Source organism: Phoenix dactylifera, chromosome 3 (assembly GCF_009389715.1).
Source record: "Phoenix dactylifera cultivar Barhee BC4 chromosome 3, palm_55x_up_171113_PBpolish2nd_filt_p, whole genome shotgun sequence".
Lineage (NCBI taxonomy): Eukaryota > Viridiplantae > Streptophyta > Magnoliopsida > Arecales > Arecaceae > Phoenix > Phoenix dactylifera.
The window spans coordinates 17,216,782-17,240,343 of NC_052394.1; the positions used below are offsets into that span (position 1 = coordinate 17,216,782).

The 23,562-nt window shown below is 37.6% G+C and overlaps 2 protein-coding genes across 4 annotated transcripts; both read left to right on the top strand.

Moving 5' to 3' along the window:
* Positions 1-2,031: 2,031 nt before the first annotated feature.
* Positions 2,032-10,324, top strand: LOC103709055 (calcium and calcium/calmodulin-dependent serine/threonine-protein kinase-like). Of its 2 annotated transcripts, none has more exons than XM_008794231.4 (8): positions 2,032-2,385; positions 2,607-3,581; positions 3,709-3,763; positions 7,242-7,352; positions 7,475-7,707; positions 8,762-8,969; positions 9,727-9,786; positions 9,876-10,324. In XM_008794231.4, the coding sequence occupies exons 2-8, from the start codon at positions 2,863-2,865 to the stop codon at positions 10,050-10,052; spliced, it is 1,563 nt and encodes a 520-aa protein (XP_008792453.1). In that variant the 5' UTR covers positions 2,032-2,385; positions 2,607-2,862; the 3' UTR covers positions 10,053-10,324. The 2 variants fall into 2 exon arrangements, with proteins under 2 accessions (XP_008792453.1, XP_038980739.1); XM_039124811.1 differs by having other exon boundaries at positions 2,032-2,379.
* Positions 10,325-14,798: 4,474 nt separating this feature from the next.
* LOC103709056 (histone H3-like) lies at positions 14,799-20,948 on the top strand. 2 transcript variants are annotated; one of them, XM_039124812.1, is made up of 7 exons: positions 14,802-14,967; positions 15,043-15,083; positions 15,177-15,222; positions 15,330-15,463; positions 15,816-15,890; positions 16,087-16,162; positions 20,601-20,948. In XM_039124812.1, the coding sequence occupies exons 1-7, from the start codon at positions 14,880-14,882 to the stop codon at positions 20,651-20,653; spliced, it is 513 nt and encodes a 170-aa protein (XP_038980740.1). In that variant the 5' UTR covers positions 14,802-14,879; the 3' UTR covers positions 20,654-20,948. The 2 variants fall into 2 exon arrangements, with proteins under 2 accessions (XP_038980741.1, XP_038980740.1); XM_039124813.1 differs by lacking the exon at positions 16,087-16,162 and having other exon boundaries at positions 14,799-14,967.
* Positions 20,949-23,562: the final 2,614 nt, after the last annotated feature.

The following is a 23,562-nucleotide window of genomic DNA, read 5'->3' on the forward strand; positions in this document are numbered from 1 at the left end:
GCCGGTTCATTCGGTAATAAATGCACTTACCATCCACAGACCCCAAGCCCGCTACGGCCGGCGGTTCAACCACTCCAACAGGTCCGATCGACCGTGACAACTCCCTGGTTCCGGTCTGATTCGGCCGCGTTCTCCACTACGCCATAAATGGGCCAAATCGTGCCCAATTATTACAGACAGGGACAAATCCCCCGGTTACCTCCCAGGTAACGTAATCCCCTCCTATAAAAGGGAACCTGGGAGAACCAAGGGAGGGGGAGGACAACAAAAACGGAAACAGATCCCCGGGACTGAACCCTCCGGGAAGCACAGACACAATTGAGGACATCATCCTCTTCGTCTTCTTTATCTTATCCAAATGTTCTTGCTGTCTTCTCCATATACTCTCTTCCCTGCTCTCTCCACATACTTGCCCCCTCTGACTTAGGCATCGGAGGGCCGGCGCCGGGGAGCCCGGCCACCGGTTTTTCTTGCAGGACTTGCACACCCCCCCCGCAGCGGAGGACGCAGCCAGTCGGCGCACCGCCGTCCGCCCCCTGCAGCAGCGGAGCTCCTCCTTCCCCGGCTTCACGGCGGCCCCCAGGTCCAATTTCCAGCAACAAAAGTGTTGTGCCACTTTAACAAGTATTTGGTAAACAAACTATCAAAATACTGTTGGTACGATGAAATGACCATAAATAATATTGCATAGTATTATACAATAGAGCATAATAGATATAATATGTATTGATACATAAATATATAATATAGTATAATATTATTATAATATAGTAATATTATATTATATACTATAACATAATAATTTAATATAATATTAAATTATTTAACATAATATATCAATATATTATGATATAATGTAATATAATATTATATTTATAGTATAATACAATAATAAAGATATAAAATGTTATAATTATTAGTATAAATTAATTTTTTATAGTATAACAAATTTTCTAGCTATGTGATAAAATTAGTTAAAAAATTATTAAAAGGACATTTTGTGTAATTGTTATATTTTATCACCGGTATTTGGGTAAAAAAATTGCTTTCCCACCGGGCCTAAAAGTGTTTTTTCGAAAAGCTCCAAAATGGAGCTTCTTCCAAAAAACTGCTCGTAGCTTTATGGGAAAGCTAAAACAACTTTTTAAAATTTTTATCAAATATCTTTACTTCATATAAAAAAAATTTGAGGGTCTAAAATGCTTTTTGGCGTTCCAAAATTTCCGACCTTAACTTATTGGATACTATAAATCTTATGTGACATCATACACCCTCTATCTATCTATCTAAAAAAATGTTAGGAAAAGACACAAGAAATAATGGGAGTGCGTAGCTGGTAAGGGATATGGACCTCGCCTTAGTGTTATCGTTTAGTACAAGTATTCGGTCTCATAAATTATTTGTACCCGAGCCAAACTTAAGTTCCAGGGTTATGCTATTACGGTCCAAGACGTGACACGGCCCAAACCTGGTCAATTAGCGCCTCTGGTGATCCGCCGCCACGCCAAGCTGCCTCCAGATTTCGCTGCCGAAGTAAATTACCCCTGTCACCGATGTGGTAGCCTAGTGGTGTTGGACGGAAATTCTAATATCATGATCCCAAGTTCGAGTCGCTGCAGTCACAATTAAAATGTGGCTTCGGCCATTGCTTGAATTTGAGGTATATGATCATTTTTGGACCGCTAGTAGCTGGGATGGTGCCAGATATGACGTACTCATACTTGGGACTCGAGTCAGAGCCCAGAGGGATAGCTGAGCCGGACCCATAGGTGGAAAAGGCATCAGTAAAATCGATTGGGGTGCCCAACAAACGGCCATTTTTGCCCGCATCAAAGGATGGGCGGGGGTGGGCTTGTCCTTTCCTTCCTGCCTATCCTCCTTTTTTTTTTTCTTTTTTTTTTTTTTTTTTTTTTAAGCAAAAAGAAAAAAAAGAAAAAAAAAGAAAGAAGTAAACCACCCCGCGAAGGGAAAGATCCCATTAACTAACTAACCATGGTGGTCTTGGTCTTGCTCTGGTTTCTAGTTGACCTCACCTTCTCCTTGTCCTCCTTTCGTCCTCGTCTCTTTTTCCCAATCACCCGTTCTCCTGGAATTATTCCTTCTCCTCCATTTTTATAATCCTATAATCCCTCTCCCTTCATTTCTCTACAGTGTAAACCTTTTTTTTTTAGTAGCAAACACTGTTCATGGGTTTATTCTTCTCCCTCAGTCCCTTTCTCCTCCCACCAAACTCTCCATTGAGCTTTGTTGGTTCCACACCAGCCCTTCTCTTTACCCCAGTATTCCACAAAATCCTATCGTGCCTCATACTTCGCTAGTTGGCTCTTCAGGTTCAAACGACAGCTTGGCTCTCCCTGGATCTTTGATCGGCAAACGGCTGTCCGGGTTTTCTTCTTCTTTTTCTTCTTTTTTGAGTATTTTTATTATTGAGTTCTTCTTTATTTTCTGAATATCCATCTTCAGTTCCTCTGCTTTGTTGTTGGTTTAAATCTGTCTTGATGCTATCTTTTTTAGGTTCTGTTGTTTCTTGATTTTATTTGGTTCGGTTTTGTTTTTGAGATTTCAAGCAGGTCACTGAGTTTGGATTTTTCTGATTTCTATTTTAGGATTTTGATGCTGCATGGCAAACTTAAGTGGATTAGATCTAATAATAAGAGCATGGCAGCTTCTTGAATTGGTTTGAGCTTTTGATTTTGAAAGATATTGTAATTGGAAATTCCAAAGGAATTGCATAGCTTTCTTTGCATTTGCTAGCTCATTTGTTCATAGAAAACCTGAACACTAGCGTAGGGAGTTTGACTTTGCTCTAATTAGAACCTAACTTTTAAAGCTAGCGTTGCTTTTATCCAAAACCTGGGCTAAATGTCGAGGTACGAAAGCAGAAAGCTGTCTGATGATTACGAAGTTGCTGATGTCCTCGGTAGAGGTGGCTTCTCCATTGTGAGAAGGGGAGTCAGGAAGTCCAGTGGCGAAAAGAATGTTGTTGCTATCAAGACACTCAGAAGATTAGGATTCATGCCCCCAGGGATGCCGCGGAACCAAGCCGAACAGAAGGGTCTGGCCTCTTTGGGGTTGCCTGCCTGGAAGAAGGTATCGATATCGGATGCATTACTTACAAATGAAATTCTGGTCATGAAGAGGATAGTGGAGAAAGTTTCTCCTCACCCCAATGTGATAAACCTTTACGATGTCTATGAAGATGCGAACGGAGTTCACCTTGTTTTGGAGCTTTGTTCTGGTGGGGAACTTTTTGACAGGATTGTTTCTCATGATCGTTATTCAGAATTCGAAGCAGCCGTGGTTGTTCGGCAGATAGCTGAAGGGTTAACTGCACTTCACAAAGCTAACATTGTTCACCGTGACTTAAAGCCAGAGAATTGCCTTTTCTTAGACAGCAGTCCAAATTCTGGTCTAAAAATAATGGACTTTGGCTTGAGTTCTGTAGAGGATTTTACCGATCCGATTGTTGCATTGTTTGGGTCGATAGATTACGTATCTCCTGAAGCTCTGTCTCGGCAGCAAGTTACTGCAGCAAGTGATATGTGGTCTGTTGGGGTGATTCTGTATATCCTTCTTTCCGGGTATGCTGCTGATCTTGTTATTGAAATTTATCATAAATACAGTGAGATCCCTATTTCTAGATCTTTCATTACGGGTGATTATGTTTGCCACTTTTTTAATTTATTTATTTAATTTTGAATGCTTCAGGTGCCCACCATTCCATGCACCGACAAATCGAGAAAAGCAACAGCGTATACTGGCTGTAAGTCTATCAAGAGTGCAAAACCTGAGAAAATTTTTCATTGTCTTTTTTTCTTTGTATCATGTCTTCGCTACTTGGTTTAATATATAATGTATGCTTGCTTCTTGCTACAAAATTTAATACCGCTGCCTTATAAATTTGTTTTGTCTCTATAGCAGATGCATGTTTTTAAGGAGATTTATTTTTCAAGAATGACTCCTTTAATTCTGTGTAAAGTGATATTCTTCTTCTTCTTTTTTCCTTACCAATATTCAAGTTCTATATCACACAAACATTTACTTTGAGCAGTTCAAGTTGCAGACAGGAGAGATTTTCCCATATAATTTTTTTTTTATAGGAAGTAAATCGTTTACACCTAAAAGGAAGTAAGAGCAAAAAGGGTTTTGAACAGAGAGATCCAAAAAGGTCAAGACGATGTGCCCCAATTGGTAAATTAATGCCTTCCCCACTTTTGGTAGATCCTTAAAAAGTAGTTTTGAACTTTGAACTTTTTACTTACCATAAACTTGGGAATGACCATGAGTCTGTGAGAGAGTTTTGTTCATGATATCTGTTATGCAAATTGCGAAGCTCGATAGAGAGTATGACCTGATGTTGGAAAGGGGGGAAGGCCGTAGCTATCATAAATAGAATTAGAGAGAATTGGATATTAACTACAGAAGATGAATAATTTAGGAATTCAATGGGATATTTAATTACACAGAAGTATTGAAAGATTAAAGCTATCGAAGGCAAGAAGCATGACACATTTATGAATTGCCAGTGCAAGATAGGGATATGCTGATATTACAAATTCTGAAAGTTGGATATGGAGATGGTGGGATATATGGAACACATAACTATGTTATGGAGATTGATATGCTACTCTCCTCCCTGTAGGATTGATACTTCAATGTTATTGATGCAAAGTCAATAATGGGCAACATAAATTTAAGGTTCACACTGGCTATTCCTGATAACTGTAAACCTTGTATTTAGGAGGCTTTTTACCTATGCATCGAAGGGTCCAAAAGTAGAAGTTTGAATGGTGTGAGACAAAGTAATTTATAAGCACCTATACCTGTTAAAGTTTATTTTGTAGTCCATCAATGGTTAAAGATATAGATATCATAGTCAACGGTATGGATCCAAAATTTACTGCCTTCTGATCCATTTTAACACTAACTTTATTTATACCAGCCATTTTGTGTTCAATTGATCAACAAAAGTTCTATACAATCCACCCCATCATATGGGAGCCCATGGATAAATAAATAGAACAAATAGTAGATGAATTCTTGGCTTTCTCACCAAAAGTTTAAAATATGAAAGACTAGTGAGACATGTCAAAAGTAGATATGAGAAGACAAGAAAGAGTCTACTTGTAATAAACCTGACAAAAGAGTTTGACCCAAGGTATGCTGAACCGCCGGTACCGGCCGGTTCCGCCCGTACTAAACCGGTCCACTTCGGCCTTAAGAAATAGTTCCGGCCTCTATGGGGCCGAAACCAAGCAGTACCGGGCCAGAACCGGCCGGTACCAGATGCATACCGGACGGAACCGGGCCGGTTCTGGTATGGCTAGAAACTGGTGCGAACCAAACCGGTTTGCACCAATTCCAGTGCCACAGTGCGCCGCGCGGGCATTGCGTCAACTATAGCGCACCACGAGTGCTATGTTAACACGACCTGTTTGGTACCGGTCCAAACCAGTCCGAACTGGTCCAGTGGCTGACTGGTACGCCTACCGGTACCAGTTCGGCCTACCTTGGTTTGACCTATAGCTTTACCTCTTTAAAACTGTCATATGTAAATTTGGGTGGTGGTATACATGAAGACACGACCTGTTAATTACTTAGACTAAAATAGTTTAAATATATTGAGTGAAATTTTAGAAAAATATTCTTTGGAGGAAGTGCTCAGGGTTAGAAGTAAACAGTGTACGAGATACAGTTTTGTGGGGAAAGAAATGAAAGTGAGCCCTCTTTTGAAATGGATGGGAAAAGTACCTCACCGTGACCAATTTGCTGTTTTGGGTTTATTATGCAAAAGAAAAAAGAAGTCGGATGTGAGGAAAACATGTTGCAGAACAAGCATAGAAGGTTTGAAATAGAGAGGTGTTTTAAGGTATTATGTGAGCACTGCTTGTCTTTGCTTGTATTTTTTTTCCAGAAAAAAACATAGCTAATTGAGAATATAAATTTTGAATTCTACCCTTCAAAGGTGCTTTGTTGCTTATTGACCTTCAAAAAGCAAAAATGCATATATACACCTCAAAAGTCTAAAAGTTGCACAGATCTCTCTTTTAAAATCTAAAATTTGCATATATGCCCCTCCGAAAACCTGAAGTTGTATATATGCCTTGCAATTAAATAACATCCTCCAAATGAAAAATAATGTAACCACATTGTTTCATCCCTTAAAGGATTTTTGCAAATATACTTTCTATGAAATGCTTAATTGTTTACCCATTCAAAAGTGAAAAGTACAGAATCATTGACACAAAATAGTTTCAAATGCGCCTCACAATACTTTTGAAATTTGTGTTTAATTAAGAGTAAAATAACAACGGGCAATTTGAGTTAACTTTTGACCTAAGTCCTAACTGTTCTCAGGTTAAAGTAACAGAAGTGAGCACAACGTGACAAGAAGGATATATTTGCAAACCCCAGACTCCTTGAGGGGCATATATGCACTTTCTACTTTTTGAAGGACAAGTACCCAAATGAGGAATTTTGAGGTATACATGCAAAATTCCTACTTGTAAAAACCAGGATATGGAACAGACAAGGATGTTGATAAGGATGCTTGTTAGACGTAGGAATGATGTAATGCAACATGAATAAATTAATAGCAAGTGTTATAGCTTCAACCATTCACAACAGAAACTAGGAATGCCAATTTAGATGGCACGGGCAAGTCCTGATGAGCCGTAATAATGCGAAAGCATAGATATATGTTGGTAGATTTGGGATAATGAAGGGGATAATTGAAGAAAAGTTGGACAAAAATTGGTAGAGGGGATAAAAGGAATTTGTATTGATAGAGAATGTAATCCTTAATGGAAATGAATATTCGGGATATGTTTCTTGATTGTTAAAGTATGAGAGTTTTTATATTGTTCAATCAGCTTCATCAACTACAATTATTTTAAGACAACCAAACTTATATAATTTACATAAAGGTCTACAAGTCATAGTAATGGCTTGGCCTTTTATCCATGATGAGAAAAAAATGACGGGAATATGTGGCAGAAAAAATAAAAACTAACTCATACATCGAAAATATTAAATTTAACAATAAGGGCCCTTTTAATATACAACTAATCTGTATTCTTTCTCAAAGTTGCAGTTTTGGACATTTTATATGCTATATTAAATTATATTTTTTTCTCTCATCAATCATGGCTTTGCTTTACATTCTGTGATACTTATATCTCGTGCAAGACCCTTTTTTCCTTTTATGTTTCTAGTTATCAAGATTTTTGCTATTCATCCAGGGTGACTTCAATTTTGAGGATCAGACATGGAAGACCATATCTTCATCAGCAAAGGATTTGATTTCCCGTCTTCTTGCTGTTGAACCATATAAAAGACCAACTGCTGATGAAGTATGACAGTACTTTGTCTGTATTTTAAGATGGTTATCGTCTGATATCTTTGATAATTGCATATAACTCCCTTACAAATATCATTTCTTTTCCTCTTCCTTGGCAATCTTGTATGTAAACAGCTTTTGAAGCATCCTTGGGTGATAGGGGACTCTGCCAAACAAGACCTCATGGATGCAGAGGTTGTTTCTAAGCTGCAAAGTTTCAATGCCCGGCGTAAATTACGTGCAGCCGCCATAGCCAGTGTATTGAGTAGCAAGGTTATGTTGAGAACAAAGAAACTGAAAAGTCTACTAGGATCCCATGATCTCACCCCAGAGGAACTTGAAAATTTACGTGCACACTTCAGAAGGATGTAAGTCTTTTGGTACTTTGCATATTACATTAATGATATGGCTGACAGTCCTTTTTTTTTCCTTTAAGAACCCATGATTTCAAAAGCTTATCACCCATGCCTGAAGTCTAAATTGCACAAACTCAGACTTCCATTTCGTGTAAGTAGTGTTCAGTGTAAGTCATTTAGGTTTCAAAGATATTTACCTGCTATGTAATTGCAATGGAGAGATTTTATGATATTTAGAAATGAAAACAGTGTATGTCTCAGGAGCTTAGTTTATTTTGAGGATTAAAGGAAGCATTGAATATTACATGCTCAGACTGGAATCTTCTATGTTTTTGTTGTCAGGGAGATGTTTAAATAGAGATCTCTATAATATTGGTAACCTTCTAATGACTAAAGGTTTCAAATTTGAATAGATTATGATACCATATTACTCTAGTTACTAGACTTGCATAATGCAAAATATATGCACTGTTTTGCCCCTGAATTTATATGGAAAATAATCGAACAACTAAATAAATTATCATGTGTAATTACTGTTTCTTTACCTTTTCTCACATAATATCTGTGATTTGTTTGCTAGGTACTTTTTAGGGCTCTCTTCATTAATGTAGGTTAAGTTTTTGCAGTATTGAGTTATTATTATGCTTATGTTATTAACAGTCTTACACATATGGGGAACTAGAAGATGCTCTTGCGGCTACAGTGGCATTTCAATTTTCTTGTCAGTGTAACTCTTTCTATAGATGTTTGAGGGCAACTTGATAATGGAGTTACTTACATCAAATGTTTAAAGATGCTTATATCCAGTAAGGTTCATTTAATCTAGTTCACAGGAGCACAAGTTAATGGCCTATCTGTTGTTCAAAAATAACAAGAACATTCAAAAGCATGTGCTTAGAACCGGTCATTCCTTTTGTACCAGAACATCCACAACTATATATTGTTTCTTGAATTATGTCGGAAACAGGGAAACAAGCTTTCTTTCATATCAAGTGAGTCCTGCATTTGCCACTACACATTTGTTCCATCAGTCTTCCATTTCTTAAGCAAATTCTCCTCGATGCAGATGTGCAAATGGAGAGAATGCCACCTTAGCTGAGTTTGAGGAAGTGCTGAAAGCAATGAAAATGCATTCACTGATCCCTTTAGCTCCACGTGTATTTGATTTATTTGACAACAATCGTGATGGAACTGTGGACATGAGAGAGCTCCTATGTGGGCTATCTAGTCTCAAGAATTCACAAGGAGATGATGCTCTTCAACTCTGTTTTCAGGTGACGCTGATTCTCATTTTTTCTTCTCTCTCTCTCTTCATTATCTCATGTTTTGACTAAAGAGGTAGGAAAAGGGATTTCTAACCCTGAGCTCTTTGTTTTTATCCTGTTATGCTCATTTATCATCCCACATCAGTAGTCATTCATCAAAATACTAATAATAAATGCCTTAAGAAACTTGTAATGAAAGAACAATAAACAACTGGATCATCTTATAAACTGTCAACCACAACTTGGTTCATAGGATTAAATAAGCTCACTAGTTGCTGATTCTAATTTCTTTCTTCCACGGTATATTCCTTGGATCAAGGAGTTTGGAATGAAAACTGAAATATGTCCACTTATGAAGATGTCATTTAGAGCCATTACTAGTTCTAACACACTCATTTGTTTGCATGAATTCCCTACTTGATTTTTAGAGATGGTCACTCTGGTAGGTTCATGCATTATATTCTATGGAAACATAGAAGTCTGATGCTCCTGTGACTTAGACTGAAGCTAAATCACCTGGTCATTTCAAGTGTAATAACCTCCGGACCTTTTTCTAATGGTTGACGACAATCATATTTATATTAAGATGCATGCTTTTTATGGAACATATCCATGAGATATATTTGGTTGAATTTATACATGGAAATGGTGTTTTAGGTTGTCTATTTTTTTGAGAGAAAATGATTTAGAACATATGCTTCTGACATTCTTATGTCCAATCTGTTCTTAATATACCTGTGGTTTACTTGTTATGTGATACCATCAGATGTATGACGCCGACAGATCCGGATGCATCAGTAAGGAAGAGTTAGCATCTATGCTTCGAGTAATCTTGCTCATCACTCTTCTTCTTCCAAGCCATTACCAGTTCTTTTGTTAATCCAACAACAGTAATATGCATCATCTTATATGCAGGCCTTGCCTGAGGATTGCCTTCCAGCTGATATAGCGGAACCTGGTAAGCTGGATGAGATCTTTGATCAGATGGATGTCAACAATGATGGGAAGGTCACATTTGATGAATTTAAGGCTGCTATGCAGAGAGATAGCTCTTTGCAAGATGTAGTCTTATCTTCATTGCGACCACTCTAGCTCTCTTCTTTTCAGGCCTTGTCCCTTGCTATAGAATCAAGAAAGCAGCAATTAACCTTTCCTTCAGGGGTCATCTTGTATCCATTTTAATTGAGAGGAATGGACGAACATAGGGAAGCTCTAATAATTAGCCTTTCTACTAGGATCATCCTGTACTCTAAAAGCATCGAAGAACAGGATGGTTGACCTTGCTGTCGGACGGGTATTTCATTGTCATTGCCTTGGATTTCTATTTCAATGATCATGTTGCTTCTGTATTTGCTGCTTGTTTAGTCATAGGGAATGGCAAAGATGGTCAGATGGCATTTTGTGAAATGCCTCATCATTTAGATTAGAGAATACTGAAGCATGGGATCAATCCCAGATCATGTCCTTACAATGCATACAGAAAATTCCTGAATTTACTAAGGGATCAAAAAGTGCTAATAGTTCATCTCAAATAAGTAAAAGGGGGTCATCTATTTGTTGTCAGGGTGAATTAAGATTTTTTTCCCTTCTGGGGAATGGAGCAAAGCCAAGAAGAAGTATGTAGCCTAAGAGGAACTTCTGTTGGAAATCACGGTTAGTCTAGCATGTATGCTTTGCACATTAAGTGTCATGCCTTGGTTTGCTACCAGACTTTTTCTTCTGTAAAGATTTTCTCTTAAAAAGAAAATTGAGAATGACTAGAATTTCGATGCTTGGTTTATGTTTGGAATTTGTCAGTCTTCTCTAACCTGTTTCATAAGTTACATTTGGATTTTCTGAAGGTAAAGGTTAGTTTGAACTGTTGGTTGTTCCAATTGAGCTGTTGTTTGGCCAGTTAGGTTTGTTGCCTTTTGCCTTCCCCTCTAGGTCAGAACTGAGGTTATCCTAAAATAATTATGAGGACAGTCATGGTCATGGAAAAGTTTTGGGACCAATATATCAATCTTTGGAAGTATGGTGCCGATGAGGTGCTTGGAAATATCTGACAGATGTATTGGTATAAATGTATAATATTTTGGACGACACGGTAAGGGATCGATGGAAAATTTGTTGACTCGAAATAGACAGAGTTGATTGTGTAAACATTATTGTCTAAGCAGTGTTATGTATGTCAAACTCAGATAAAGTTCAATTAATCTGTTCTCAGGGATTTATTCTTTGAAGGCAGTGATAAAAAAACAGTAAACTGTTGTTGAAAAAGCCATGAAAAGACAACATGAGGTAATTTTTCACTCTTCAATTTGCAAAAGTTGTCTCCTTTCAGATTAGATCAACTGGATATCCATTTTAAGAGCTCAGCTTTTTCCATGTAAACATTTGTGGTTTTTTGTCATTTGAAAGAAGGTTTTCATGGAAACATATTAAGGCGCTGATGTAACTTTCTATTAGCATCCTAACTGAATTGCCCGTGTAAAGTTTATGAACTTGGCATGCGTTTAGAGAGCTAAAATTCTGGTGTGCAAGCTTTGGGGCACGCAGAAAAATTATCTTGATCTTGCTTCTAAGAAAACAAAATAAAGGATATCTCTCGCAAGTGCATGGCTTAATGGCACTAAAGCATCATTATATCGATCAATGACCATCAATTTTGGATAGCCAATGCAACATAGGTGATATTTGGGATACCAGTTAAGATGAAAAAAGCATTCAGCAACCAAAACAATCACTTCATCTCCCCACCTGACTCGTCTTGGGAGTGTTTTTCTATGCAACCAGCATACCTCTGACTCTGAGGGCTCGTTTGGTTCGCGGGAAAAGAAGGGGGGAAAGTGTGGTCAACGGGAAAGTAATGAGATGCCTCTTGTTTGGTTGGAGTTTTCAAAGGAGAGAGAAGGGAAAGTTATATTCCCATGGGAATGTGATTCCCACATTTCATGAGAAAGTCTTTCCCATGAGAAACATGAGAAGGTTACTTTCCCATGAGGCGGGAATCACTCCATTTTTACTTTTTCCCAAAAAGTCCCTTCAGCATTAAAGAAGCATTAAAGAGGCATTAAAAACCTAATTTTTATTAAGGGCATAATAGGAATTATATATAACTTTCCTAGGAAAGTGGATGGCCAACCAAACATAAGCACCTTGGAAATTTGTCACTTTCCCATGGTCAACCAAACATGCCAAAAATACTTTCCTAGGCATTCTCTTCCTAGGAATTTGTTTCCCAGGAATCATATTTCTAGGAAGAAAAATGCTTCCCGCGAACCAAACGAGCCCTGAGAATGGCTTCACCCAGTAAAACAAGGAATTTTAGCAGCCATCATGTTCATCACTGCATCGTATTTCATGTTCACAGGTATTACCTTTCCCGCTTATTTGTACACAACTTATTTTTCCTTCGCTGCTGAACATGTGACCACGTAGAGTTTTGCTTTTATTGTAATTATTTTTAAATATTAAATATCAACCGTTGTAAGTTGAAAAATGCAATGGAGATATCGGGATGGAAATAACTGTGCTATCCAAATAATACTTTTCGAATAATTTGTTTGGGTGAGCTCATAGGTTGTAATAAAGTGGTATCAGAATGAATTCTACCCATAATTTATATGGATTAGAGTGCCCATAATTTATATGGATTAGAGGACACTGCAGTACGAATTCATTAATATTGACCACAAACTGATATAGATCTTTAGTATTTTAGCCAGCCAGTTCACTTTTCTTTCTCGATGAAATACCTATGAGAAAATCTAAGATGCATGGGATCTGGTGGGTCTCAAAGCCGAATTGAAGTTGCTAGGATAGCGTTGGTGATTGCAGGATGGTGCAGTTATGGTGTCGGTGTTAGACCGGTCATAGAGGGGAAAAAAAAGAGGATACTGGAATCTTTATGCCATCAAAGCCATTCAATAGGTGATCCTTGGTGAGGGTCTTGAGAGATGGCTGATGGAGAAGGCGTGGGTGGTGGAGGGCCAATGGATGTTGGGACATGATGGGATTTGATGGGGCCGAGATAATGGTGTTCGAGTGAACGTTGATAGCAGGACTTAGGTCACATCCATATGTGATCCGACCTGATTTGACTCAAACTTGATCCGTATTTGAAGGGTGGGATAAGTTCAGATATTAGATTCAATCTAAGTCCTAGGCCGGTTCGGAACGTAATATTGTCAACTGGATCCGACCCGGCCCGACCCAACCTCGTATCATTTGGGCCTAGTTTTTGTTAACAAAAAAAATATACCTCACTTGATCTGTACCCGGTCTCTGACCCAAAAACTTAAATTTTATAAGCCTTTTTTTTCACTGTAAATATTTTTCTTAATTTATTGAATGAACTTTTATTTAAACTAAGTCCTCTTTTTTATGTTTCAAAAATTATATCTTTTTTTGCCTATTTTCACTTAACTATATTTAAAAATTTTATTTAAAAACACTCTTATTTGAATGTTTGTTTTGTTGGATTTTTATTTATAATGCATCAATAACTTGGATAATATTAAAAAATTTTGAATGAAAATTTGATTTAAATATTTTTATTTTATTTTTAAATTTTATATTCCATTCTTAATTATCAATTATGATATTTTAATCATAAATGCTTGACTCGAATGGCAAACTTGGTTCGACCTAGTTCGAACCTAAATATTTTAGGTTGGGCCTAGATTATACTTGACCTCAAGTGAACCCAATCAGGTCTAAAGTTCTTTTTCATGCACCCGACCTAGCCCAACTTGATTAGCTAATGCATTGGATTTGGGTCCGGAAACATGGCTTGAATATCAAACTGGTCGAATTCAAGCATACCTTGGTTCGGCCTAACTTCTTTGGAACCTCAATTATAAACAAGGGTATTGCATTATATCTAGTTTAATGGAACGGGCATCGGAATAGGATTTCCAGCTTTTGTCCCATTTTAATATTTGTTATGACAACAATGGATGTAACAACATTTTCTTTGGAACCAAGATAATCATTTGAATGAAGGGCAATTTCACTTGTACAAGAAAGGAAAGATTCCGACAATGAAAAGAAAAGAATGATATTTTCAATAACATTCTAATTGTTATTATCTGCAGCATAAAATAATAATAAATAAATTTTATTTGATATAAAATTAACTATCAGTAACTAAGATAAAATAAAAAAACTTTAAAATTATAAAAAATATTATTTATTATAGAATAGTAACAATGTCAGAGAGTATGAACTGTAATATTATATCAATTATTACTTAAATATGCAATATACACCATATAACAGCAAATGCATGCATGTAAAATAAAAATAAAATATTAACTAATAAATAGTATTGAATAGGAAACATAAAAAATGTATTAGGCAAATATTAAATAAATAAATAAAAATAAAATCTACTTATGACCCAACACAACCTCCAGCAGAATGAATAATTAAACAAATATGAGAAAGAGAAAACGAAACAAATAGAAAAAAAAAAAGTAGGGTGTTAATTCATTCTAACTACGTCCACATTATGATGTTGTAGCTCAACCGTACATAAGTTCAAACGAGCGAGCCAGCTTAAAAATTTGGCGGGAACTTTCCCAGAAGGGCTGAAGCAGGACCGGGGCGACTCTCAACTGTTCGATCCAGACGTGGGTATAAACGGTATCTTCCAGACGCGCGCACGGATATTTCTATGAGCACACAGGCTCTATAGCTCCCTCCCACGCTGAGACTCCGAAACGAGCGGACGAGATGGCTTCAGGCGAGCCGATCGGACGGTAGGTAAGACTCCTGCATATAAATTTCTGTACGCGTTTACGAACGGATCACAATCCATTTCGAAAAGATTAAGCCCCGCCGAAGACAAAAAAAAGGCCCTCCAAATTAAAAAAAAACAAACCCACCGCACCCGCCTCCCTCTCTGGGCTTGGCTCCTTCTCTCCGCGTCCTCCCATGGCGAGGACGAAGCACTTCTCTAACAAGCCCCGCTCCCGCTCGAGAAAAAGGCTTCAATGGAACCAGCCTTCGCAGCAGCAAGCTGGTTCGGTTACTCTTCTCTCTCTCTCTCTCTCTGATTCTAAATCTATGAAACCCTAATCCCCAATCTTACGTCCAGGCGAAGCGAGTACCTCGGGGACGCCGTCTCGCTCTACGCATGTGAGCCTCCAATATCCCTCATTTTGTCTCATATTTACTCCTTTTTTACTAATTTTGTTGATAAGTATTTGGTGTTGTGCGTGAAAATGGCAGCGAGGGGAGTCGAATGCGAGAAGCAGCGAAGCAGAGGCGACTCCAGGTTTGATTCTTGTTGGATATTAGTTTTTGATTTTTGCTTCTTTGGTTTCTCCGAGTTTTCTTGGGGATTGGCCTTCTTTTTTTTGATTAAAAAAAAGGTTATTTTAGGAGAGGGAGGAACTCCTGCAACCCAGGCCCGCAAGCGCCGGAGGTTCCGGCCGGGGACCGTGGCCCTGCGTGAGATCCGGAAGCTGCAGAAGACTTGGACGCTGCTGATCCCGGCTGCACCCTTCGTCAGACTTGTTAGTACTTGCTACTAAATCACTTCTTCCCCCTCCCCCTGGAATTATTAGGTATTTGGTTAAATCTGCGAAATGCTAGTGGTGGTAACCGTAATTCTAGCTTCTGGATCGATAGTTAGGGCAGGGATGGTGGAACTTGTACTCTGGAGTGGTATGTGAGTTTAAGTATATGTACTGTTATGTGTTGATATGGATTCTGCAATTGATTAGCTGATAGTTTGATTTTGAAGATTTGGGTAGTTCTGTATGTTATCCTGCCCGTTTACTTTCTTTTCAGATGATAAGTTGGGGTTTATGGAGAAATGGAATGATTGTCTGCTTTGGTTCTAATTGTGTTTGTTAATATTTCTAGGTGAGGGAGATTACTAACTTCTATTCGAGAGATGTGTCTCGTTGGACACCTGAAGCTCTGGTTGCAATTCAAGAGGTGACCACTACTTTTGCTCTCTCTTATTTCCTCTTTTTTGGGTGATTGTAGTAATGCAACAATTTTTGTGATACAAATGTACTCCTATTTCTATTTTTTAAGACCAAAAGTATGTTAGGTGTCTGAATAGCATCAAATACGATCCACCTTCAAAGTCTTTGATGCATTATATCATTCATGTGTCAAATTCTCGCAGGCAGCAGAGTGTTATATACTAGGATTATTTGAAGATGCAAATCTATGTGCAATTCATGCAAAACGTGTGACTCTCAGTAAGTTGAAAAACCAACACATGGTTCTTCTTTTCTTCCTTTTTTGCAGAATATCATTTAATATTTTCAACTCCTACGGATGCTTAGGTGGCAGTCCAGTTATATAAATTTAGGGGTGTGCAAAAAACTAGTTGAACCATGAACCTAACCTAAGTTTGTCTTTTTGGTTCAGTTTAAATCGGTTCTTCTAAAATCTGGTTTGGTGTTAGTTTGAGAAAGATTTGAACCAAAAAATTTGGTTTAGTTTCGATTTGAGTTTTTTTTTTAAAAAAAAACTAATGCAAACCAAACCGTGCTAACCCCTTATAAGTTTTTCCCTCAAAATCCATGTCGAGCTTTAGATCAAGAACCACACTGTAGTCCCTCTCCCCCATGCCCTCCCTCCCTCCATCGGGAAGGGATGACCACGTGCCGTTGAGTAGGGCGCTCAAGGGCATAGCTATAGACTCCTCCTCCCCATCCTTCGCCATCGTCCTTAGACCCCCGTCTTCTACCCCAATGAGGTGGCGTTCAAGGATCCCTTGGAGTTCATCTACAAGATCCAGCCCCAAGCCGAGCCCTTTGGCATCTGCCACATCGTGCCCTTTAAGTCCTAGAACCTCCTCCCCCCCTCCCTTCCCTTGGTCATGACACCTTCTCCTTCCCCACTAAGTCTCAAGCCATCTATCAACTTCAGGCTTGCCTGCCCTCCTGTGATCTTGAGACCTTCGATCTCTAGTATCGCTAGTTCTTGGAGGACCACCTTGGCAAGAAGCAGAAGTGGATTGTTATGCTTGAGGGTGATGTATTGGATCTTTGCTGGCTCTTCAATATTATGAAATGATACAGGGGTTATGACAAGGTTTGCAAGAATTGATGGAGAGCCTACGATAAGGTCTACAAGGTCATCTGATCAAGAATCCCTTTTGAGCCTATGAACCGTAGGTCTTTGATTGGCTTTCTTTCTCATGTTTGGCTGGTGGTCTTCTTCTTCTTGGTGGGTAATGGCCTTGAAGTTGCTCTTCTTGCTCTCATTATTTTTTTCCTTTCATCGCTAGATTTTGTTCTTTTTCTTACTAATTTGATAGAAGCTCGTGAAGCCCATTTAGCCTAGCCCATTTCACAGGAGCCTATTTAGCCTAGCAACTCGATGAATTGAACCGAATTAAATTTTGTGGGTCGGTTTGAATTGATTTTCACATATGGTTAGTTTGGTTTTGGTTTTGATCTTAAAAAATCAATTCAAGTTGGTTCGGTTTCAAAAATGGCCTTAAACCACCCAATTCTGCACACCCCTAATAAAATTTACATGCATATGAAGAGTCCATGCTTGGCTATGCTAATCAAATCAAAGTGCTATGGCTCAAGTAAACTAACATATTTTTCATATAGAAAACTATTTATTGTTGTCCAATTCATAAATGGTATTTACCATGTTTAGGATTTTATTTTCAAACTTTTTGTAGCAATTTTGAGAATTAAACAATTTCAAAACCAATCTTAATGCATTTGACCAAATTCATTCAAAATACTTCCATTTCCCCTTTCTCTCTTCTTCAACAATCTGGAGGCAAAGGGGTGTGCCAAAAGGAATTTGTTGGCGAGCGAAGAGTGGTGACAATTCCCGTGGCTAGACTAGGTAGATGCGTGGACATGCTATCGGTATTGAATTAGCAAAAAAGAGGATAATTGAATAAAAATGATTTGAATAACATGGATCCAGTTATCTTGACCTTCAAGGATTTTCGCTACCATCAAATTGCTTGTTTGAAGGTCGACAGGGTTGGACAGGGTGTAGTTGGGGTTATAGTTGAAGAAAACTACTACCCCTAAGGTAGAGTCGTATTGGTAATCTAAGAGCAAGATAAAATAAAAATAATACAAAGATATTAAAGATAAATTAGATTGATAAATGTGTTGAAGGGTTCTTTTTTTTAGCATTATAATATGATATTTATAAGTGATCCTCATTAACTACCTTGACACTTATTTTTTCCATTGCATGCCATATGGGCCACTATTACCAAGAGTAGTAGGTAGTGTTGCCACTCTATTCATTTACTAGGTAGTGGCAATATGAGTGCCATTAATTAGCAATATTTTGAAAGCTAGACCGCATCGGCTGATTCGACTAATTGAATCAGGAATTGGTCGCTTGTCTGATTCGACTCAAAGGATGTTTTGAAAATAGTCAAAACTCGGTCAAATTCGTGAGAATCGGATAAACCGGTTAGATTGGCTGATCTGCTTTGGTTCACCCATGATTTTCTTTTGAACTCTTGGGTTCTCACAGGACCTCTCCATCCGCCTCTCAAGCTGCATCTCCTTCTCCATCCCTTGCGTCGCCTTCCGCATGGACACCAACTCTTAGTTTGCCATGGCCATCGAGATGGCCACCTTTGCCAGTGCCGCCATCATCCACTACAATGTCTCCCGCCCACTAGGCTGCCATTGTCCACTCTGCCAAATCCTGCCTCATCCTCTTCATCACCAATCCCGCATTCTTCTCCCCTCTCCAACTGCATCACGTACCTCACCGACTTTGACTTTGCCCCCTATGCATTGGTCAAAGTCTGTCACCACCAAGTTGAGGGCTTCTCATCTGGAAACTTTTAGGGTCTCTCCCTTGTCCCCTCCTCTCCTCTAGATTCGGTTGGCTGAAAGTATCCTTAGATTCGGTAGGCTGAAAGTATCCTTTGACGTCCTTGCAAGTGACAGTTCCAATGACCATCTCTTGGAAAAGAATTAATTTGGAGTGCTTGTGAATAAGAGTAACCTTTCGTTAAAAGATGCAAGGGGTGCTCTCGAGGACCATGGCAAATTTAATGGTCATAAATATTAACTGAAGCGAGTGGATAGCTGAACATGATAAGGTTGTGTCTCTGCAAGTGAAGGGCTATCTAATAGTCAAGCTTCTAGGTGAATATATGCCCCCATCGAAATTTCTAGTTTTGACTTTCTTTGTTAAGAAATACATCCATGTTGATGGACTGGTTTTTGTAATGAAGATGCATTCTAGGGTAAGTTGGTTGTCTCCAAATTAGTTGAACTGATACAAGAGGGTTGATGTAGGAACCCATTTTAAGGGTGATTCTGTGGTTGAATAAATCTTGGCAATGAACATATTGTTCAAAAGAAAAGGATGCCTTCAACTTTTTAAAGAATAGGCAAGCTCTTTCAGAGAAGCAGACAGATCATTACTGAAAAAGGGGAAGACAATTACTACAATTTTGGCAAACGGTATTACATCGAGGACTGCAAAGGAAGACTGAAGCTCATAGGACTGGATGTAGATCAATTGGAAGAAGGCTAAAATGGCCTTGACATCATCATGATAACCCTCATGTAAGCCAAACATGATGTTGCGTCTCTAAATAGATGCATGTGTCCTAGCAACTTAACCAACAAGTCTTGTCCCACCTGCATGGGTTTGGCTTTAGTGATCAAGGTATGATATGCCGTAAGTTGGAGGCTTTTTTTATTAAGAGACCAGATTTTAACTAACTTTCACAAGTCTATTTTGAGAATGATAACTATTTTCTTGCAGCCCAAATATTACCGTGTTTGCTTGAGAAGGCTTTTGTCAGGCTAGTCGTGTTCAGAGTTGCCTCAAGGTTTTCCTTTGTGCAGTACTTTAAGAAGCTCCAATTTGCATTTAGGGCTTGATGATTTAGTCAAAACTAAAATTATTCATGGGAAGATATTTATATCTCTCTGTTACATCTTTTATTGTTTTCTGCCTGCAGATTGCACTTTACCATCCTCTTCTTGAGCCGAATCTGGCAATTATGATAAATTCAGTTCTTTCTCATCTTATGCCATCTATGTTGTCTATATATAATAGTTGAGGTGCTTTGGGACATCCTGCTTTTATGGTCCCCATATGATTCCCTCTCTACAATGCATTGACTTTTAACATCTCCTCATGTCACTGTATTGCCTCCATATTTGGCTACATAATGGTCAAACATCACCAAATTTTGTTATCATTGCAAGCTTTTTCATATCCTTCATCACAATTCTCTCCATCACCATAAAAAAAGTGATGAGACATAGAGCCCAATGATAAAAATGTGATTGGGAGCTTTAAAATATCAACTTGGCCAGGGGATGTTTACTGTGCATGCTGCACTGTCGTTGAAGTTATTGCTTTTTTTAAAACCAGTACAAGTTAAAGTTTTAAGCCTAGCTTTGGATGCCAATATGAGTAACTGTCAAGTGATTAAATTAAATTCAAGTCCATAATTATTTCCAGTTATCAGCTTGATTTTAAGTTTAATAGAGAGAATTCTAAGAGATTATAACTGTGCATAGCACAACTATGAATTCGTCTGCATATGATCAATTCGAGTTCTATAAAGCATCACTATCAGATAGCATATGCTGTGAAATTAACAGTCAATTTTCTCTACTCGCTTGACATACCCTTTTGTTTAAAATATGATGCTTTTTGATGCAGTGCAAAAGGATATACAGCTGGCAAGGCGAATTGCTGGGAAAAGGCACTGGTGAGATGAGACAAATTAAAGCACTCTACACAGGATTGGTGATTGTTTGTACCATTAGCATGTCTTCTTCTGATATCTAACTTTTTGAGTATCATTCTCCCTACCTTTGCAAATTTGGAGTTCCAAGCCAATCTGCGAACAACTTGACATGTCTGTAAATTTACAATGTAGGAAGCAGTATTTTACTTGCCTGGCAACCTTGGGCTTTCTGTGATGTGATTGAGAGCTTATAGGTTTGCTAACCATTATTAATGAATTGCGACTGTCAGATATTTGTTGAAGCTAGAGCATTTTTCATACACCGGCATTTCAGAAATATGATATTTCTATAAGTTTTGTGAAATTAAATCTTTATTGGTATCAGTTTGTGGCATATGGTATGCTTTACGATATGCTAAGTTCCCTCATCATATTGGCTGCAGATTTATTAAAATTAGGCACTTCTTGTGGGTCTTTTTATCTTGCTGGCCTTGTAATGCAAATAATTGTGTTTCAAGATTGCACAACTAGTTTCCCATCCATGTGGATTTGCTCTAATGGTTAGCATTAGCTGGATGTTTTTTTGCATGATGCATTCTTAGTAGCTTTCATTGCCTGGGGACTTTGAGTAGGCTTGCTGATCTATGCTGAGAATGATCTAGCATCTCTCGAGGACTCTTCAAACTGTGGATTGTGAAGGAATTCTAGCCCTTCTATTTCATGTTTGCGGCGCAATGGAAGTTCTTACCAAATACGATAATATGGTCCCTCAGTTTTGTCAATCATCTACTGTACCAGAAGTTAGTGATGCATGTTACAGGGCTCAAATTGGCTACTGACTCTATTGCCTCATTTATGTGTTGACCATGATAAGGGTAAGAACTATTTCTGATTGCATTTAATGCACGATAATCAAAGATTTTTGAATCCTCAATAAAGTTATATGAGTCTCACTGAATGTCAGTGTTGCATGCATTCTCAAGCAATGCAAATTTATAAGGAATTTTGTAACATTGGATATGCAAATGCTGTATGCAAATGCTGTTAAAGGGTTCATGCCATGGATCTTAATTTTTTTTCTCATATGATTAATCAATCAGTTTGGTTTCTGCATCAAATAGAGTTCGGCTTGAGACTTGAGAAAACTTAATGTAGAATTTTTACTGAATATTTGACCTATTCAGATCACAGAGAATTTAGTCTTGTATGAGTATCCAAAATCTTTTTGGCGAATAACCAATGTGGGATTAAATACACACTTGCATGGGTTCTCATATACTTTTCTCGTTTAAGTTTTGATGTCTTCGTTAAACTAAGTTACGTGGTCCTTCTCTATGAATCCGTATTGTAATGTCTTCTAGTTTACATAAACTACAAGTTGGGTTTGTTTTGATACTATTTATAACAATCCAGGACTTTACTCAAAAAGACTAGGTGGAAGGTATTTTTTGGGTTCCTTAGTCACAAATAACTGATGTGGGATTAACACACTCTCGCATGGGTCCTTACAGTACTAGTTCTGCATATGGGTTATACAAGGTATGCTCAAAAGGCAGTTAATGGATGATTATGATGCCATCAACCAATAGAGGTTTTTTCTTTTGATGCAAATGCATGCATTGTTGGATCCATGTTTAAACACGTGTCGAACTCTTACATGTTGAACTCTCAGACATCCCTCTTTTTGCCCCTCTCCCCCCTCAATTTTATTCTCTTTCAATAGTAAAGTCAGGGCTCTTAACAAAAACAAAATAATCCTGTCACAAAAGGCCATCCAATGAGAAAAAATGCATCCATAACAAGCTTAGGAATTTATTACATATTCACTACTTTATAAATCTTGGGATGGGGAGATGTGTTTCAAGCTCCATGCTTACTATGATGATTTTGCAAATAATCAATACACCAATGGGTTGATCACCCCACATAATATATAATACTAACTATTGGTTTGTTTGAAGTTTAAATCATATAGCTAGTATGATTCTTGATACATGTAGCCTGCCCAACTCAATATACAATTTTAGGGAAAGTTGCAGTTATTTATATTATCCTCCTTGTTATTATTAGTCATATAGATTCTATTTTCATCGTGTTTAATTGATCTTTAGCTTTATCTATTTAAAACTTTATTTCATAAATCCTTCGTGGCAATCTGATCAAGTTAGACCACCGCTAAATTAAATAAGCAATAGCTCAGTTTTATGATAAATTACAAAAGTTGCATCATAAGAAATTTTATCTTATTTAATTAAGTTATTATAATTAGTTCTTTTTCTTCTTCTTCTTCTTCTTCTCCTCCTTTAAACAATGTTTTAGATTGATGCAAAAAAATTTTATCGAAGAAAAAAGTGGGAGCCCCAAATTCATTTTTTTGTGCATGCCTATGTTTCCCAACAATTAAACTTATTCTTCTTTCTTAATACAAGCTTAACTTAATTCATTAAGCTACGAGACCTTAGTGCAATCAATAAATTTTATAATGGAATGTGAATAAAAAGATATATCACTTATTTTTTTTTGGTTTAAACATAATAACTAATATTTTCATAAATAAAACATAAAAATTAATCTTTTCACAAATACATGCACGCATGCATATAATACATGTTTATATGTATACTAATCTTTTCTTGTTTATATTGATAAATGATCCCTTTTCTCTAACCCTTACTTTTCCTAAATCAATTGTAGTATATGCATGCATAATATATCTAGGGACTAGCTAATAAATCATTGTCAATAATTTATTATGGGTAAAGTCTTCTGCCAAATCACTTCTCACCTACTTCATATATCATGATGTAATGCATCCAAGTTTATATACAAACATTTTTACATATCTTTATATGGAAAATAATTCTATTGACCTTCTTTTTGGGCGAGAAATAAACCATCCATTAGGCTTTGCTGTTTAGACATAAAATCAAGAAA

Excerpts from the sequence above, each read along its gene's own strand:
- LOC103709055 (XM_008794231.4), top strand. The coding sequence starts at position 2,863 with ATGTCGAGGTACGAAAGCAGAAAGCTGTCTGATGATTACGAAGTTGCT. Across the intron at positions 3,582-3,708 it reads CTGTATATCCTTCTTTCCGG|GTGCCCACCATTCCATGCAC; the intron begins GTATGCTGCTGA and ends TGAATGCTTCAG. Across the intron at positions 7,708-8,761 it reads CGTGCACACTTCAGAAGGAT|ATGTGCAAATGGAGAGAATG; the intron begins GTAAGTCTTTTG and ends TCCTCGATGCAG.
- LOC103709056 (XM_039124813.1), top strand. The coding sequence starts at position 14,880 with ATGGCGAGGACGAAGCACTTCTCTAACAAGCCCCGCTCCCGCTCGAGA. Across the intron at positions 14,968-15,042 it reads GCCTTCGCAGCAGCAAGCTG|GCGAAGCGAGTACCTCGGGG; the intron begins GTTCGGTTACTC and ends TCTTACGTCCAG. Across the intron at positions 15,223-15,329 it reads CGAAGCAGAGGCGACTCCAG|GAGAGGGAGGAACTCCTGCA; the intron begins GTTTGATTCTTG and ends AGGTTATTTTAG.